At 41.4% G+C, this 17982-nt stretch overlaps 2 protein-coding genes and 1 long non-coding RNA gene across 5 annotated transcripts in view; 2 read left to right on the top strand and 1 right to left on the bottom strand.

Moving 5' to 3' along the window:
- tyro3 (TYRO3 protein tyrosine kinase) overlaps positions 1 to 4459 on the top strand; it is a 38491-nt gene extending 34032 nt beyond the window's left edge. The window contains exon 19 of the mRNA XM_051380812.1: positions 3072 to 4459. Within this exon, the coding sequence (XP_051236772.1) occupies positions 3072 to 3555 (484 nt within the window). The 3' untranslated portion in view covers positions 3556 to 4459. The remainder of the gene's footprint in view (positions 1 to 3071) is intronic.
- LOC127352497 (uncharacterized) lies at positions 2955 to 7345 on the bottom strand. Of its 3 annotated transcripts, none has more exons than XR_007881101.1 (3): positions 4978 to 7345; positions 3578 to 4872; positions 2955 to 3428 (listed from the first exon to the last, which is right to left on the bottom strand). It is a non-coding gene; the product is annotated as an uncharacterized LOC127352497 (long non-coding RNA). The 3 variants fall into 3 exon arrangements; XR_007881102.1 differs by having other exon boundaries at positions 3578 to 4817; positions 4923 to 7345; XR_007881100.1 differs by having other exon boundaries at positions 4923 to 7345.
- Positions 7346 to 7671: 326 nt separating this feature from the next.
- The window catches only part of mgaa (MAX dimerization protein MGA a), a 34612-nt gene continuing 24301 nt past the window's right edge, over positions 7672 to 17982 (top strand). The window contains exons 1-6 of the mRNA XM_051383464.1: positions 7672 to 8254; positions 11188 to 12375; positions 13127 to 14942; positions 15960 to 16062; positions 16608 to 17096; positions 17771 to 17881. Coding sequence (XP_051239424.1) covers positions 11264 to 12375; positions 13127 to 14942; positions 15960 to 16062; positions 16608 to 17096; positions 17771 to 17881 — 3631 coding nt within the window. The 5' untranslated portion in view covers positions 7672 to 8254; positions 11188 to 11263. The remainder of the gene's footprint in view (positions 8255 to 11187; positions 12376 to 13126; positions 14943 to 15959; positions 16063 to 16607; positions 17097 to 17770; positions 17882 to 17982) is intronic.

The following is a 17982-nucleotide window of genomic DNA, read 5'->3' on the forward strand; positions in this document are numbered from 1 at the left end:
TTTGTTACTTCAAGGCTGGATTACTGCAACTCTTTATTATCAGGTTGCCCCAATAAGTCCATTAAAACGCTCCAATTAATTCAGAACGCTGCAGCACGAGTACTGACAGGAACTAGAAAAAGAGATCACATCTCTCCTGTACTAGCTACTCTGCATTGGCTCCCTATAAAATGTAGAATTGAATTTAAAATACTCCTCCTCACCTATAAAGCTCTTCATGGTCAGGCCCCTTCATATCTTAAAGAGCTCATAGTACCCTATTACCCCACTAGAACACTACGTTCTCTGAATGCTGGGCTACTTGTGGTTCCTATAGTCTCTAAAAGTAGAACAGGAGCCAGAGCCTTCAGTTACCAAGCTCCTCTCCTGTGGAACCAGCTTCCAGTTGTGGTTCGGGAGGCAGACACCCTCACCACATTCAAGAGTAGGCTTAAGACATTCCTCTTTGATAAAGCTTATAGTTAGGGCTGGATCAGGTGAGTCCTGAACCATCCCTTAGTTATGCTGCTATAGGCCTAGACTATCGGGGGATTTCCCATGGTGCACTGAGCTACTCTCTTCCTCTCTCTTTCTGCACTCATTCATGTCCCTTTAATGCATGTTACTAACTCCACTTCTTCCCCGGAGTTCTTGTGCTTTCTCGTCTCGCAGGTTCTCATGGATCCTGGTGGAGCCTCCTGCCATGGTCCTGCTTGACTGCCATTGCCAATACTGTTGTTGCTGTGCACCTGTCTGTCTGTCTGTCTGTCGCTCTCTCTCTCTCTCTCTCTCTCTCTCTCTCTCTCTCTCTCACCCCAACTGGTCGAGACAGACGACCACCCACCTAGAGCCGGAGGATCTGTCCTAGGTTTCTGCCTTTTAACAGGCAGTTTTTCCTTGCCCTTGTCGCCAAGTGCTTGCTCATGGTGGTACTGTTGGGTCTCTGTAATTAATGTTAAAGAGTTCGGTCTAGACCTGCTCTATTTGAAAAGTGTCCTGAGATAACTTCTGTTATGAATTGGCGCTATACAAATAAAATTGAATTGAATTGAATTGTTCTACTTTTAGAGACTATAGGAACCACAAGTAGCCCAGCATTCAGAGAACGTAGTGTTCTAGAGGGGTAATAGGGTACTATGAGCTCTTTAAGATATGAAGGGGCCTGACCATGAAGAGCTTTATAGGTGAGGAGGAGGATTTTAATTTCAATTCTACATTTTACAGGGAGCCAGTGCAGAGAAGCTAGTACAGGAGAGATGTGATCTCTTTTTCTAGTTCCTGTCAGTACTCGTGCTGCAGCGTTCTGAATTAATTCGCGTTTTAATGGACTTATTGGGGCAACCTGATAAAAAAGAGTTGCAGTAATCCAGCCTTGAAGTAACAAATGCATGGATTAGTTTTTCTGCATCTGTCTGTGATAGTATGTGTCTAATTTTTCTAATATTACGTAAATGAAAGAAGGCGGTCCTAGAGGTTTGCTTTATGTGGGAGTTAAATGACAAATCCTGATCAAAGATAACTCCAAGATTCCTGACAGTGGTGCTAGAGGCCAAGTTAATGACATCTAGAGTAACTATATCTTTAGACAGTGAGTCTCTAAGGTTTTTGGGGCCAAGAACAAGAATTTCGTTTTTTTCTGAGTTTAACATCAGAAAATTGCAGCTCATCCAGGATTTTATGTCCGTAAGACATGTTTGTTATTTAGATAATTGATTAATTTCATTGGGTTTGATTGATAGATATAACTGCGTATCATCTGCATAACAGTGAAAGTTAATGGAGTGATTCCTAATAATGTTGCCTAAAGGGAGCATATATAAAGTAAATAGTATTGGTCCAAGTACAGAACCTTGTGGAACTCCATGACTAACTGTAGTATTTATTGAAGATTCATCGTTAACATGTACAAACTGCGAGCGATCTGATAAATATGACTTAAACCAGCTTAGTGCGGTTCCTTTAATGCCAATTTGATGCTCAAGTCTCTGTAAAAGAATATCATGGTCAATGGTGTCAAATGCAGCACTAGGATCTAATAATACAAGTACAGAGACAAGTCCATTGTCGGAAGCAGTCAGAAGGTCATTATTAACTTTAACCAGAGCTGTCTCTGTGCTGTGATGAACTCTAAATCCTGACTGAAAATCCTCAAATAAACTATTGTTATGTAGAAATTCACACAACTCTTTGGCGACTACTTTCTCCAGAATCTTAGAGAGGAAGGGGAGGTTAGAAATCGGTCTATAGTTGGCTAAAACCCCTGGGTCAAGAGTGGGCTTTTTAAGAAGGGGTTTAATTACAGCTACTTTAAAGGACTGTGGCACATATCCTGATAATAAAGAAAGATTATAGTCAGTATCAATATATTATATACTATATATAGACTATATATATATATATATATATATATATGACTATAATCAGTCTAATATATGTTTATATAATAATTATAGTCAGTATATTATATATATCTTTATGTTTATATGTTATATACTGATACTAACTATAATCAGTCTATAATATGTTTATATAATGATTATAGTCAGTATATTATATATATGTTTATATAATGATTATAGTCAGTATATTATATATATCTTTATGTTTATATGTTATATACTGATACTAACTATAATCAGTCTATAATATATGTTTATATAATGATTATAGTCAGTATATTATATATCTTTATGTTTATATATTATATACTGATACTGACTATAATCAGTCTATAATATATATGTTTATATAATGATTATAGTCAGTATATTATATATATCTTTATGTTTATATATTATATACTGATACTGACTATAATCAGTCTATAATATATATGTTTATATAATGATTATAGTCAGTATATTATATATATCTTTATGTTTATATATTATATACTGATACTGACTGTAATCAGTCTATAATATATATGTTTATATATAAAATAGACTGGTGAAAACAGGTTAAATGAGTCTGCATTTATGTTTTCTATCCTCTTTATTTCCTGAATGTTTTCAGTGTTATTCTGTTGTTATTTATTAATTGTGTAGCCTCCGTACAGATTAGTGTGTTCTTCTTCTTTGGTATTCCTGCAGTTATGAGATCATGCACAGCTGCTGGAGTCCCGTTCCTAAATGTCGTCCCAGTTTCCAGCGTCTGGTAGTCCAGCTGGAGGCGCTGTGGCTTAGCCTGTCCCCCGCCTCCCCACAGAAGGAGCCTCTGCTGTATGTCAACCTGGAGGGGGACGAGGGGGAACTGAGTCGAGGGGGAGGACGAGGAGGAGCAGTCGGGGCCCCGCTGGCGGCGGCGGCGGAGGAAGTGGCAGCAGCCGGGAGTCTGAGCTGGAGTGTCCCCTGGCAGCGGAGGGCGGATGACGAGGAGAAGGACTGGCTGATGGTGGGGTCCGGGGCCGCACTCGCCATCGGAGGAGACTACAGGTACATCATCGGCCCCTGTGGAGGCCCAGAGGAGGAGGTGGAGGGGGAGGGGGAGGAGGAGGAGGAAGAGGTGGAGGGGGGAGGCGCAGGGAGGAGGGAGGAGGTCAGAGACGAAGAGGACGATGTCGTCATTAATGTCTGACCAATCCTAGTGCTCCTCTCACCTGATTGGACCTGAGCTCGTCAGTCAGCTGATCAGAGACGCTGGATTTACAGTACTGAGCAGCAGCAGGCGGGTGGAGACTCGCTGGAGGTAGGCTGGTTCCCCTCTGACTGTGACTGTTAGCCTAGCTTAGCACAGACTGAAAGCAGAGGGAAACTGTTAGCCTCTGTTCCATTATTGTACTTAACAGGAAGTGAATAAGTCAGTTACTGTTAACGAACCTGAAGGTGGATTATTAGCATTATTAGCATTATTAGCATTGAACTTGTAAAATATAATTTGGACACTTTAGGGTGAAACAATTTAAAACAATAAGTTTTTCAAATTCACGAACAACAATTTAAAATCATATGAAGTCATTAGTTCTGGTGTCAGTGAGCTGATATTTATTGGATTATTTTAAAGACTAATCCAGTAAATTAGTAATCAATAACCTGTCCATCGTTCAGATTCATTTCACTAAATGAAATAAACAGTGAACGTGTGAATGAACCAACTTTAAACATCTGTTTCATGTTTTTATGTTTGTTCTGTTTTTTTACTGGGAGGCTGCAGAGGAAACTGGTCCTTCAAAATAAAAGCTTTCAATCTTTTATTAAACATTTGATCAACTGTAACAACCACACTGGAACCAATAATCAGTGATATTAACTCATCAGCGCTCTCTGCTGGACAAACATTTCTTCAGTGTCCATCATTTATTCATTTATAGAAACAGGAGAGCAGACCGCTGTGTCAAACCCCGCCCCCTTTCAGGCATTCAGGAGTCTTTAATGTCATGAATTAAGAATATTGACATTTATCTATTATAAATCCTCTGTGCAGTCAGTAAACAATGCTGTTGTGTTGTTGTTGTAAATAAACATTGTGGTTGATGAGTGTCCTTTTATCTCCACTTCCTGTTACTTTCTGCTGTTTCCAAGGTTCATTATTAGAAGGTAGGTCAGCTCAGTTTATGGGAATTATTAAGGTTCAAATCCCCTCTGCTCCACACTGTCACACCAAACTCCATTCAAAAAACGGCTGTTTTAAGGAAGTAAAACCTTTATTTCCACCATCAGTGAGACTCTGATTCTCTTCAATCTACAGACACAATCTGCTCACATTGACTCAGTAACATCATTAACTAACCTGTGAGGAAGAGTTGGACACAGACACACTCACTGACTGTCTGTCATTAACTAACCTGTGAGGAAGAGTTGGACACAGACACACTCACTGACTGTCTGTCATTAACTAACCTGTGAGGAAGAGTTGGACACAGACACACTCACTGACTGTCTGTCATTAACTAACCTGTGAGGAAGAGTTGGACACACACTCACGACTGTCTGTCATTAACTAACCTGTGAGGAAGAGTTGGACACACACACACTCACTGACTGTCTGTCATTAACTAACCTGTGAGGAAGAGTTGGACACAGACACACTCACTGACTGTCTGTCATTAACTAACCTGTGAGGAAGAGTTGGACACAGACACACTGACTGTCTGAAGGGGGCGTGGTCGTTCTGTTACAGTGACACGGGTCTGCTCTCCTCTGAACTGCCTGGTTTCACACTCCAGATCTTCTCAATGGGACACTGAGGTTGATGCTAAGCTAACGTTCTTCAGGTGTTTATTATAAAAATGAAACAGGAGCAGAAACTTCAGAATAAAAGTCTTTAAAGTGTTGACTGTGAACATATTGAACTGTAGGTACTGATGCTCTCTGTAACGAACAGACCCTGAAGGCACCACCAGCATTATGACTACCTGAGCAGCTCAGCTGGTTATGTTTGAGCTTTCAGACACACGCTGATCAATAACTGCCGTAATATTAATAATGTTCAGTATCAGCTGATCTGAATTCATAATGTGGTTAATTCACAGACAGTGGGAACAGTAGGGGGCCCCCAGGGGTCCCTGTCAGTAGGTGGGTCCGGCCCTGACTCACATTTTATTTCGTCATTAACACTGAATGAAGCTGTTTTTAATTATTTGAAGCAACTGATACAATATCACTGTATGTATCACTGTCTTATTGATTAATATGTTGTATATTTCAGTCAGGTGTAATTTTATTGATTGATTAATATGTTGTATGTTTCAGTCAGGTGTAATTTTATTGATTGATTAATATGTTGGTAGCTAGAAGTTAATTTCCTGCTCCTCCCGTCAGGATATGAAGGGACAGTTTGTTTATTATGTTTGTATGTTGAACAGATCAATATCCTGTCTCTCTCTGTAAAGATTGATATGTGAATAAAGTTGTTTGTGTCACTTTGATTTGTCATTATTGATCTCCTGCAGAATCCATTAACAGTAAAATATATAATTAATGTTCTGACCATTAAAGCTCATCATTCTCTTAATTATATAATTACTGACAGTGTATACACATTAAACACTGGTGCCTTAACATATATTACTAATTAACTTTCCTCTTTATAATGACAAAGAAAAAACGTTTCTCTCTTCAGTCAGCAGCACTCAACTTGTTTCTGAGGTTAGTTTATGGTCTACACTGTACTGCAGACAGTTAGCTGTGTGTTAGCCTGGTAGCTAACATGGGACCGTCTGTAGGTGTCGCTGCTCGCTGTCATTACAGTATTCCCACAGCGCATGCGCCGTAATCTGCGGCGCTGCAGCGCGATCGCGCACGCGCAGTCTAACTTTAAACAAAGCTGGTTAATTAACGGTTCTTTGTTCATAATGGCGGCTGTTAGTAAACTAATGTCAGTCTGTACCTAACGGACGTCTGTCTGTCTGTCTGTCACAGAAGCTGTCTCTCTCTCCGTCTGTCTGTCTGTCACAGAAGCTGTCTCTCTGTCTGTCTGTCTGTCACAGAAGCTGTCTCTCTCTCCGTCTGTCTGTCTGTCACAGAAGCTGTCTCTCTCTCTCTGTCTGTCTGTCTGTCACAGAAGCTGTCTGTCTGTCTGTCTGTCTGTCTGTCTGTCACAGAAGCTGTCTCTCTCTCCGTCTATCTGTCTGTCACAGAAGCTGTCTCTCTGTCTCCCTGTCTGTCACAGAAGCTGTCTCTCTGTCTGTCTGTGTCTCCCTGTCTGTCACAGAAGCTGTCTCTCTGTCTGTCTGTCTGTCACAGAAGCTGTCTCTCTGTCTGTCTGTGTCTCCCTGTCTGTCACAGAAGCTGTCTCTCTGTCTGTCTGTGTCTCCCTGTCTGTCACAGAAGCTGTCTCTCTGTCTGTCTGTGTCTCCCTGTCTGTCACAGAAGCTGTCTCTCTGTCTGTCTGTCTGTCACAGAAGCTGTCTCTCTCTCCGTCTGTCTGTCTGTCACAGAAGCTGTCTCTCTCTCTGTCTGTCTGTCACAGAAGCTGTCTCTCTGTCTGTCTGTGTCTCCCTGTCTGTCACAGAAGCTGTCTCTCTCTCTCCGTCTGTCTGTCTGTCACAGAAGCTGTCTCTCTCTCTGTCTGTCTGTCTGTCTGTCACAGAAGCTGTCTCTCTCTCTCTCTCTCTGTCTGTCACAGAAGCTGTCTCTCTCTCTCTCTGTCTGTCTGTCTGTCACAGAAGCTGTCTCACTCTCTCTCTGTCTGTCTGTCTGTCACAGAAGCTGTCTCACTCTCTCTCTGTCTGTCTGTCACAGAATCTCTCTCTCTCTCTGTCTGTCTGTCAGAAGCTGTCTCTCTCTCTCCGTCTGTCTGTCTGTCACAGAAGCTGTCTCTCTCTCTGTCTGTCTGTCTGTCACAGAAGCTGTCTCTCTCTCTCTCTGTCTGTCTGTCTGTCACAGAAGCTGTCTCTCTCTCTCTCTCTCTCTCTCTCTCTGTCTGTCTGTCAGAACTGTCTCTCTCTCTGTCTGTCTGTCACAGAATCTCTCTCTCTCTCTCTCTCTCTCTCTGTCTGTCTGTCAGAAGCTGTCTCTCTCTCTCCGTCTGTCTGTCTGTCTGTCTGTCCGTCCGTCAGACCACCACTGCCCTCCGTGTCCATTTTGTTTTTATCACCGACAGCGACCGTCTGGAAGCTGAGAAAGGAAATGGCCGACCGGGACGCCACTGAGGAATATCTAAAGCACATCGTGCTAAATGAATATATTATATATATACATTATATATATACATTATATATATATATATAATATAAACAGCAGAGTAGAGAGAGTCCTTTAACCGTCGCCATTGCTGTCGGTCCACAATAAGGACGTAAAGAAGCGTCGCCATGTTGGATTAAACAGTTAATCTACAGTTACAGTCCTGATGTTCGGTCTGTAGGTCGGTTGTTACTGACACACATTTTAATGAGTTAATATTAATTACGAACCAGTTTGACTAAAACTGCAGATTGTTACTGACTGAGCGTCTGCCTGCCTGTCTGCCTGCCTGCCTGTCTGTCTCTCCGTGTGTCTCTCCGTCTGTCCTCACTGATCCATCGGTTTCAACCATCCAATCAATAGTCCGACAGTGACGGTAAATCTACAGCCCAGGAGCTCCCCCGCAGATACCGGACCGATCCTCCGGTGTCGGTGCTGACAGTCGCTCGGTGCCAGTTTTGAACCAGGTGGCGGCAGCAAGATGGCGTCCGAGTCTGCGCAGTAGCGGAGGAGTGAGGACGGGCGGTGACGTTTCAGGGCACGGACACCGCATGTATTTTCCCCGCCGTTAGAAATCATCCACGATGTCGCGTCGACGGACAACAGACGATAAGGACTAATGTCGCAGCGTCGGTGTGTCGGAGCAGCAGAAGGTAATCCGTGTGTCAGAGCACATGGTCGGACCGGGTCCACACTGAGCGGCCGGCAGGGTTAGGGTTTGATGGGAGCCATTAGTGGGCTCATCTGTAGGCCTGCTGCTGCTAGCTAGCTGTATTCTCTAACATTAACCTCATCTCTCTCTATCAATCTATACATCTATAGATTGATAGAGAGAGAGACAGTCAAACTGCTGGAAATAACAGTTATTGATTCAGATCAATACCCCTGATCAACAGACTCCTGTGAGTTTTCACTGGGTTAACTTTACATGCGGCTGCTAGATGGCAGAATGCAGATGTATTAAATAAAACTAATAACGTCAACAATAGTGTTGGTGATATTGCTGATGGGACTAACACAGTTGTGAGTGATGATACCAGTTTCACCTCCCTGTATGATATATATTTATGTATACCGCCGTACCGCTGCTCTATCTCAATACTTCAATACTCTGTATATTTGAAGTCAGTTTATATTTTGAAATATTGAGTTTGTTGAAAAGGAAGCTGTGTGAAAGTAGTGTTTTAGTCTGTTTTTATTACAGTGACTCTTTCGTTTATAACCAGTAGCAAACAGTATCTACAACATTTAAAGCTGCACTGAATAAATGTGGCCACTAGGGGACGTAATGTCTCTAAAGCCTTGGTAACAGCAGGACTTCCTGTCTTTAATCCTGAAGTCGCTGTTGTTTTCATTGTGAGATTGATCAGCTACAGGAGGTATCTGTCTGTCTGCTCTCCAAACTCATCAGCACTCATTAATAAATCTATTAATAACAGCATGTTTAATTAGGAAAGTAGTTTTAAAAACTGGCACACAAAGGGCAAAAAGAGCACAATCAGCTGTTAATGATCCTGATCAGCCTGATCAGTAATCAATACTCCAATTATTAAAGCATTAATCAAACTAATACCGTTAGCAACCTGATCAGCCTTTAGCAGTTAGCTAGTGTTTCTGTAGTGGAGACTAAACGTTAACAATGATCCATATCAGCAGTTTGAATCCAACTAAAAGCTCCCTGCACCAAACTCCCTTTAAGAAATATCACATTTTAACAATTCCTAACGTGTTCGTAACAACACGTAACTCTAGAAACACGAGCTAAAGGCCGTCATATGTCCACAGTCTGACTGTCAATACAGGATCAATATCATCCATAAAGATACAGTGTATACTGATCAATATCATCCATAAAGATACAGTGTAATCTGATCAATATCATCCATACAGATACAGTGTAATCTGATCAATAATCAATAAAGATACAGTGTATTCTGATCAATATCATCCATAAAGATAAGTGTATTCGACAAATCACCCATAAAGATACAGTGTATACTGATCAATATCATCCATACAGATACAGTGTAATCTGATCAATAATCAATAAAGATACAGTGTATTCTGATCAATATCATCCATAAAGATACAGTGTATTCTGATCAATATCACCCATAAAGATACAGTGTATACTGATCAATATCATCCATAAAGATACAGTGTATTCTGATCAATATCACCCATAAAGATACAGTGTATACTGATCAATATCATCCATACAGATACAGTGTAATCTGATCAATAATCAATAAAGATACAGTGTATTCTGATCAATATCATCCATAAAGATACAGTGTATTCTGATCAATAATCCATAAAGATACAGTGTATTCCGATCAATATCATCCATACAGATACAGTGTATACCGATCAATATCATCCATAAAGATACAGTGTAATCTGATCAATATCATCCATACAGATACAGTGTAATCTGATCAATAATCCATAAAGATACAGTGTAATCTGATCAATAATCCATAAAGATACAGTGTATTCGGATCAATAATCTATAAAGATACAGTGTATACTGATCAATAATCCATAAAGATACAGTGTATTCTGATCAATAATCCATAAAGATACAGTGTAATCTGATCAATAACCAAAAGATAAGGTATTCTGATCAATAATCCATAAAGATACAGTGTAATCTGATCAATAATCCATAAAGATACAGTGTAATCTGATCAATAATCCATAAAGATACAGTGTATTCTGATCAATAATCCATAAAGATACAGTGTATTCTGATCAATAATCCATAAAGATACAGTGTATTCTGATCAATAATCCATAAAGATACAGTGTATTCTATACAAACTTTACATTTTGTCTCAGTTACCACCATAGTAACTACCACGGGTCCTCTGCTTGGAGAGATCTTATTGGCTGTAGCTCGTTGCTCCTCGACACCAGCAGATATTGGTCCTTATAGAGATATTTCTGCCGTCTGCGAGCTGATTGCATCTTTGAACAAACATTTGCCTCAGATCTGTGTTAAAAACTCAAACTAAAGTAGTTTGAACGCAGCTTTACTGAATAAAGACTCATTGCTAATCAATCAGTAACAAAAGTAATCATGTTTACATTCTTGCATGGTTTTGTTGGATGTTCTTTACCTTGCTTCATGATGTCGTCACTCTTAACCGTCTTTATTGGTGTCAGAAACTCGCAGGAGAAAACAAAGTGAGCAGGCCGATCAATCAGTTTCTGGTGACTTTATGAGGCGTTACATTTTGGGGGAATATGTCAGCTATAGTTTGTAGCTTTGGTGTAGCAATGGTGGCTAGTTGTGTCTGGTCTTTTGTTCTGTCAAAGTCTTAACGCATTACTACAAATTCATTTATGCCAGATCTGTTTCACAGCTCAGATGTACTCAGCATACCAAACATTTGGCTAAACTGTATATCAACCAGTTCATGTTGAGGATATGTCTCTGTGGTATGGCTCAGTTATCCTGTTGTTCTGTGTTGTAAAAGCTTGATGTTATCTTTATTAGAAAATACATGAAATTACTACCAGAATGAGCATTATGAAGAAATGTCTGACATTTTCTGAAATGATTATGGTTTTTGTTTTTCAGGATGCTCTATTTGAACCGCTGTACAGATGTATAAAAAGCGGGATTCTCCTGCCTTGTAGATGTCTGGAAGCTGTTCATGGCTTCTACGAAGAGGCACAAAGGAATGGTGTTCCATCAGGAAGGGGCAACCACCCCTGCAGCACCACCTGCCTGGGATCACCCCCCCACACGCTTCGTTGTTCCGAAACCAGGGAAGGCAAGTGAAGGTGGGATGGAACAAAGCGCCCGTGTAACCAATGAAGAGGTGGATATGGTGGGTAAACCCAACATGTATCCACCAAAGGAAGCCATGAGGACTTCTGGGAAAACATCGACTACTGTGAAACATCCTGCCAGTTCCAACCCTCCGTCGGACAACCTGTCACCTGATAGCATCTGCAAAGGGATCAGAGTGACACTGGACAACAATGGCATGTGGAACGAGTTTTTCAAATGCAAAACAGAAATGATTTTGACTAAACAAGGCAGCAGGATGTTTCCCTACTGCCGGTTCCGAATCTCCGGTTTGCAGCCATCGAGGAAGTACTCTTTGATCATGGACATTCAACCTTTAGACAACAGTCGTTACAAATGGACCGGCAAGAACTGGCAAGTTGCTGGAAAGGCAGAATGTAATGTGAAGAGTCGACCATTCGCTCATCCAGAGTCCCCATCAACAGGCCAACACTGGATGCAGAATCCAGTGTCCTTTTACAAACTGAAGCTTACAAACAACATCACAGACCAAGACGGGAATACCATCCTGCATCCGATGCACCGCTATCTGCCACGATTGCACTTGGCCCAAACTGACAAAGCTGCTGAAGACGTAAAGTTGAATGGTCCCAGTGTTGTCACATTCACTTTCCCACAGACTGAGTTTATGGCAGTCACTGCTTACCAGAACTCACAGTTTTCTCAGCTTAAAGTTGACTACAACCCATTTGCAAAAGGACTGAAGGAGGATGGCTCGAGTTCCCGGGGCCTAAAACTGAACTTCAACTCTGGCAAAGACAACCACAAAGATGGAGGGGCAACGAGCAATGAGCAGTATGCCTTGAAGAAGAGCTTGAAGTCTTTGCTTGCAAACCATAAACCTAGGAGCTCCAAAGCAGTGGACTCAAAGCCTTCAGTGTCAGGAGACCTCCAGAAAAATTCCACTACAAACAAAGATCCATCAGCTGCCAAGGTCGCTGAGGAACATTCGTGGTAAGAGTTCCACTTTGACAGTGAAGGTGGCATGCTCTTCAAATTTTTTGTACCAAACAGCAGGTTTGCAAGCGATGACAAGAATGAAGACCCACTTCCAAATGTCCTTTGACATATTTTGGAATTCATTGAAGTATTGTTTCGTGCACCTTTATAACTTGATGGTATTTTGCTAGCTACTGAATCTCTTGTGCTTCCTTTTCTCTTCACTAAATGTGGCTACATAATATCTCAGATCTTTGCTTCAGTTTACACCCTGTGGATGGGAATTGATAAGATTTTATTAATATGATTCTTTATCGTACTTTACTGGTCCTGTGTCCAGTTTCATTATCTCTGAATCTGAACGCTAACCCTGGCTCTCTACTTCCTTACCTAATATTTGTACAGTATTCATTTTCATTTAGGTTGTCTATCAAAGAAAAATTTGCTCAGACTGTCTGCGTGACGCTAATGTTTTAACAGGATGTTTACCCTCAGTGATGGACATACTGCTTGGTTGGGAAGCAGTGGTAGCCGTGTAGAGTGGTAAATACATGGCATTCCTGGAATTTAAGCCTATGTTGTGTCATTGCTGGTGTCTCCACCCTTACTTGACATGATACTTTTACAGCAACTAATTTTGTTGCTAATTATTGTTCCTTCTGAGTTCACCAGCAGGTATGTCATAGTTTAGTTCTACAGTATATTGACGCTCAATAATACTGATATCACTAATGTGATGTTTTTATTGTTTGATTTCCCTCTGCAGCAATTCACTTCCAGCCCCTACCAAGAAGTTATTTTCTGAACTTATTCGTGAGGCTCACGTTTCACTGCAAAGATGCAACCTAGAGCAGCTGGGCATAAATAACAGCACCTCTTACAGAACTGCGCAAACCAACACTAAAACAACAGCTTTCATGACTAACGGACAAGATCTTTCTAAGAGGGACAGTAAATCTGTTAAAACACAGAGCGAAACATCACCGGGAAAGAAAGTTCAAACACTTGTTACAAGGAGGAAAGTTAAGACAGACAAAGACCTTTTGAATCCAATGAACAGTAAGGACAATGTTGGGACAGATTGTTCTGAGGCCAATAATGTTACTGCTCCAGTGTCCCAGAAATCCTCTGTGGACGAACGAAAGTCTGAAGGACATTCAGAGGTAGAAGTAAAGCAGCATAAACGGCCGGCGCCTCTGCCTCTGCCAGCCCTCGCTCTTTTTTTAAAGCAGCATTCAACAAAATCTAAGAAAGCTAAGAGCAAGCCGGACTCTCCTTCCCCAGCACTCCTATCTGAATCTCTGTCTGAATCAGATAATTCTGCTGCAGCTTCTACATGTGCGACTTTTGATCCGACCGTCAGTGCAAGTGGTCCCTCCAAGAACATTACAGAATCTGACAACCAAGCCTCCAGACATCTTCATCCACATGAAGTGGTCTCTAATGTTACTGAACAAGTAGTGAAAACCCACCAGCCTTCCAGTCTATCATGTCAGGATGCTGTTGCCACTACAGTTCCAAAGGGCCCAAGAACTGAGGATTTTGTGGCCTCCATTTCAGTTGCTGAAAGCACAGAGCCAGTGGTGCCAGATGATGCACCAGTGTTGCCCAACTTAGATCAGTCATTTTGCACCCTTGGAACATCTATATCTACAATTTCAACTCTTGCTACCTCTTCTCCGTCTTCTGTTTTGTCACCACCCCTTGACACAGTGTCATCTGCCCCGAACTCTCCACACACACCAACCATTGCAGAGTCTTCCACGCAACCTTCAGACTCCCCCACTACAAAGTCTGAATCTTTGCTATCTGACCCAGAGTGTTCTTCTTTTGGCTATGAACCTTTGTCACCTGCCAGCTCTCCAGAACCTTTACCCTCCATACCTGCCTTGATAACTTTACAACTTGACTCCACTACTTGTGAGCCAACCCCAAATGCAGTTTCTCCTGAAGAGTTGACAAACAGTGAAGACTCTACTGCATCTGTGTTTAAATGGCACACAGTGTTACCTCCTCCTGAGCCGTACATAGGAACTACATTCACAACTTTTCAGCCCACATCACAGACTCTTCCTTTGTTGCCTTCCCAGACTCCCACCCTCCCTGAACCACAGACTTTTGACACATCCACGTCTCTCCCTGATCCTGCTCCGTCATTTCAAGAGAACGAACAGTCGCTGCCCTTCCCTGCAGAACTGTCCCCCCTAGCACTTCAGCTGCCGCTGTCTCCAACTTTTTCATCATTAGATGGAGACGGATTGTCACCGACACCTTCAATCGCTGAACTCGTGCATTTTTTCTCTACGGATGATGACCTCAGTATGGGGGTGGACTTTTCAAACACAGAGACAATGGCTATTCCCTGCCCTCCTCCGAGTGCAGTAGAAGCAAACGCACATGAGATCTCTCAGCAGGTGCAACCAATCCCAGACACCAAACCTTGCAAGCACAGGAAGAAGTCCCGGCGGGAAAAGCTTGCGAAGACTAATACGGATCAGAAGATGAATGATTCCGCCTACACTAGCATGCAGCCTAACCTGGAGGAAGTGGAGGAGCAGTTATTTATCTCATTTACATCAAAGGTAAAAGGCCCGTGTGAGGTGGTGCACAGGAGCAGGGGTAACAACTGAACATACTCTGTAAAAGTACATTAAGACTACTTAAAGCATTTAAGTAGAAGTACTACATTCAAGATTTCACTTTAAGGTCCAGTGTGTAACATTGAGGAGGATCCTGTCACTTTTTTGGTGAGTTTCTTGCTCATACTCCTATCTGAATCCAGTATTTGGTTTGTCCATTCTGGGCTTCTGTAGAAACATGGTGGTTCATCACGGCGGACTCCGTAGAAGAGGACCCACTCCAATTAAAGATAAAAACATCTAATTCTAACGTAATGTAAACAATGATTTTTATTTTTAGTTGATTATACAATTGTGAAAACATACCTATGAATATTATATTACAGTAATGTTACACACTGGAGGTTTAACAACTAAGTTAACTTTAATACTTTAACTATTAAAGTAAATAAAATGAAGTAAAAGTATAGTGTAGTCCCTTTTTAGAGGGTAATATTGTTATATAAATCATATCATTGGTATATTAGAACTGATGCTTTTACATATATGCGGCATTTTAATGTTGCACAGCAAAACAACAACAACATGCGCGTTGCTCAGCAAAAACAATAGCAACCGTAACAACTAAATAGTAGACACATGAACTGAATGAAACCTGGTTACTGAAAACTTCTGCCTGTGACAGCATCCACTTGTCACTCAAAGCGGCCATGCCCTTAATATAATGTAAAGGGGTAAGTTGTGTAAAAATTCATCCCACAGGCATTTTAATATGGGGCCTTATGGAGACTCACTGCTGGAGCCAGCCTCTAGTTGACTTTAGAGGAACCACAGCTTCATCTGCAGCCACAGAGGTTTCTGATTGGTTCATTCTGTCGAGTAATTTCCTGTTGAGAGGTGTAATGAACATTGGAGCCCTTTAGGTGGCACAAACTTCATACTTGTTATAGTCCTTTTGGTAATATGTTGTCCAACTCAATATGATGCAGAACATTAAAAAAACAAAAACACATATTTCAGGAGGCCCTCAAACTTCACGTTGTGGACTCGACTGAAGAAACGGTCTCGCAGCCGCAGACGACACCTGAACACCTGCAACAAACCACTGATGCACCTGAGAATGGTAACAGCACAATTATAGCCTTATTACAGACATACTACATTCACTGTTTATTGCTTTAAAACATTAAATGGTAGAATGAGATGAGTAGTAAACCTTTAATCTCTGATAAAGAGAGAGGTCCAGGACGTGGTTAGCCTAGCTTAGCATAAACAATACTAACAGGGTAACTGCATAAGGAGACAATAACAGTCTTCAACAACTCAAAGTCTGTCTGTGTTAAATGTTGTTTTTTGTTAGCTAACAAGCTTGTCAGTCTGGCAGGGAGTTCATGGGCCACAAACAGCCCAGTTTGATCTGTAGCTTTACCACTATTGGTATGAGACTGATACAGTGATTTTTGTTCTGAAACTGCTGATTGATATTGATTTTGCACGTTCAATATCTTTAAATGTGACCACAATAAGTATTCAGCAGTATAAAGTGGGCACCTCTCAACCTTCATAAGTACATCAATATTAGGTGTCACATCCTGAGCAGTTGCCAGTTTCAGAATGTCATTTAAGTTCCTGTGTGTGAGCCTGGAACTGGTGTTTCCAACTCTCCAGATAAGAGCATGGATGTTGGTGAAAGCTCGCTCCCTGACAGGATCCATCCTAATAACTTTCCTGCCAAACTGTGGCGTTTGGTGAACAATCCAGACAACAAAGCCATCTGCTGGGACAGCCAGGGCAAGGTCATCATCATTGATCGACATCTGTTTGAGGCACAGAGCCTGTCTCCGAGCACCGTCACTGCAGACAATGCCGAAGCCTTTAAGGCGACCAACTTCTCAAGCTTTGTCCGTCAGCTTAATCTGTACGGCTTTAAGAAGGCCGATCCGGCGATTCATGATGACCACCACCCTGCTGGGTACAGCGGGGCATATTATAATTTTTACAACCCAAACTTCAAGCGAAACCACCCTGAACTTGTTGCGACTCTGAGGAGACTCACTGTCGTTAACAAGGCAAAGCTACAAGCCGGTCTGAGTGTGAACTGTCGGCACTCGAGTCGATACCAGAGATTCAGCGATGATGGCAGAGAGGTGAAAAAAGGCAAGTGCTTGACTTTCTCTTTCAGTTAGCTATAGATAGTAGAACCCTATAGTAGTAGATACGTATGTTTCTCTATGGTGGTATAATGAATGATGCTGTAAAATGAAACTGTTCCTTAAAGTTGTGGTGCCCAACCTGGGGGTCGCCAAAGCTTCATGAGGGGTCATGAAGCCTTGTTGTTTTTAAGGCATTAAAAAACTAAATGAAAACTGTATCTCAACATTTGGTTCCCTTCTGTGAAAGTTTTAAAGTAAATTGTTTAATAGAACAATGGCCAAGCACTAAGGACAAATACTGAATTTATCAGAAAAGAAGCCTATTAAGTCTGTATGTTTATTAAAAATTATTCAGAAAAACAAAAAAGTGCCCTAAACAGGAAATAATCTGCTCAAAATTCATCCAAATCGATCGTTTTATGCAAGCTTTTTGCAGTTACTGAGTTCATTTGAACTAGAAACAAATACTAAGCTAACAGGGCCTATAAGCCATTGCTTACTTAACAGGGCGTAGGCTAAACACGTCCTTGTATTCCACTGATTAGCCACAAACAGTAACAACACGTTTGCTAGCTGATTTCTGAAATAAAATATAGTGTCTCTGTCTTAGTAACAGCAAACTGCTGTCTGATCATCTGTGTAATAAAAGTGAGAAATAATTAAGTTGTTTGTGTTCAGTAGAGACAGCCGAGAGTCAGGAGGAGAAAATCTCTGCCTTCGAGAAGATCCTACTCAGAGACTTGAAGCTGATGAGACATAGACAGGTGATCCATCCTGTGCTGCAGGAAGGTACGACACATCTTTAATCTTTATTGAATCCATATTAGCTTTCACTAAGTGGTGCACGCTAAAACTGTCAACGAGACAAGAAAATAAAAGTATGCAGTATA

This window comes from Dicentrarchus labrax, unplaced genomic scaffold (genome assembly GCF_905237075.1).
Source record: "Dicentrarchus labrax unplaced genomic scaffold, dlabrax2021, whole genome shotgun sequence".
Lineage (NCBI taxonomy): Eukaryota > Metazoa > Chordata > Actinopteri > Moronidae > Dicentrarchus > Dicentrarchus labrax.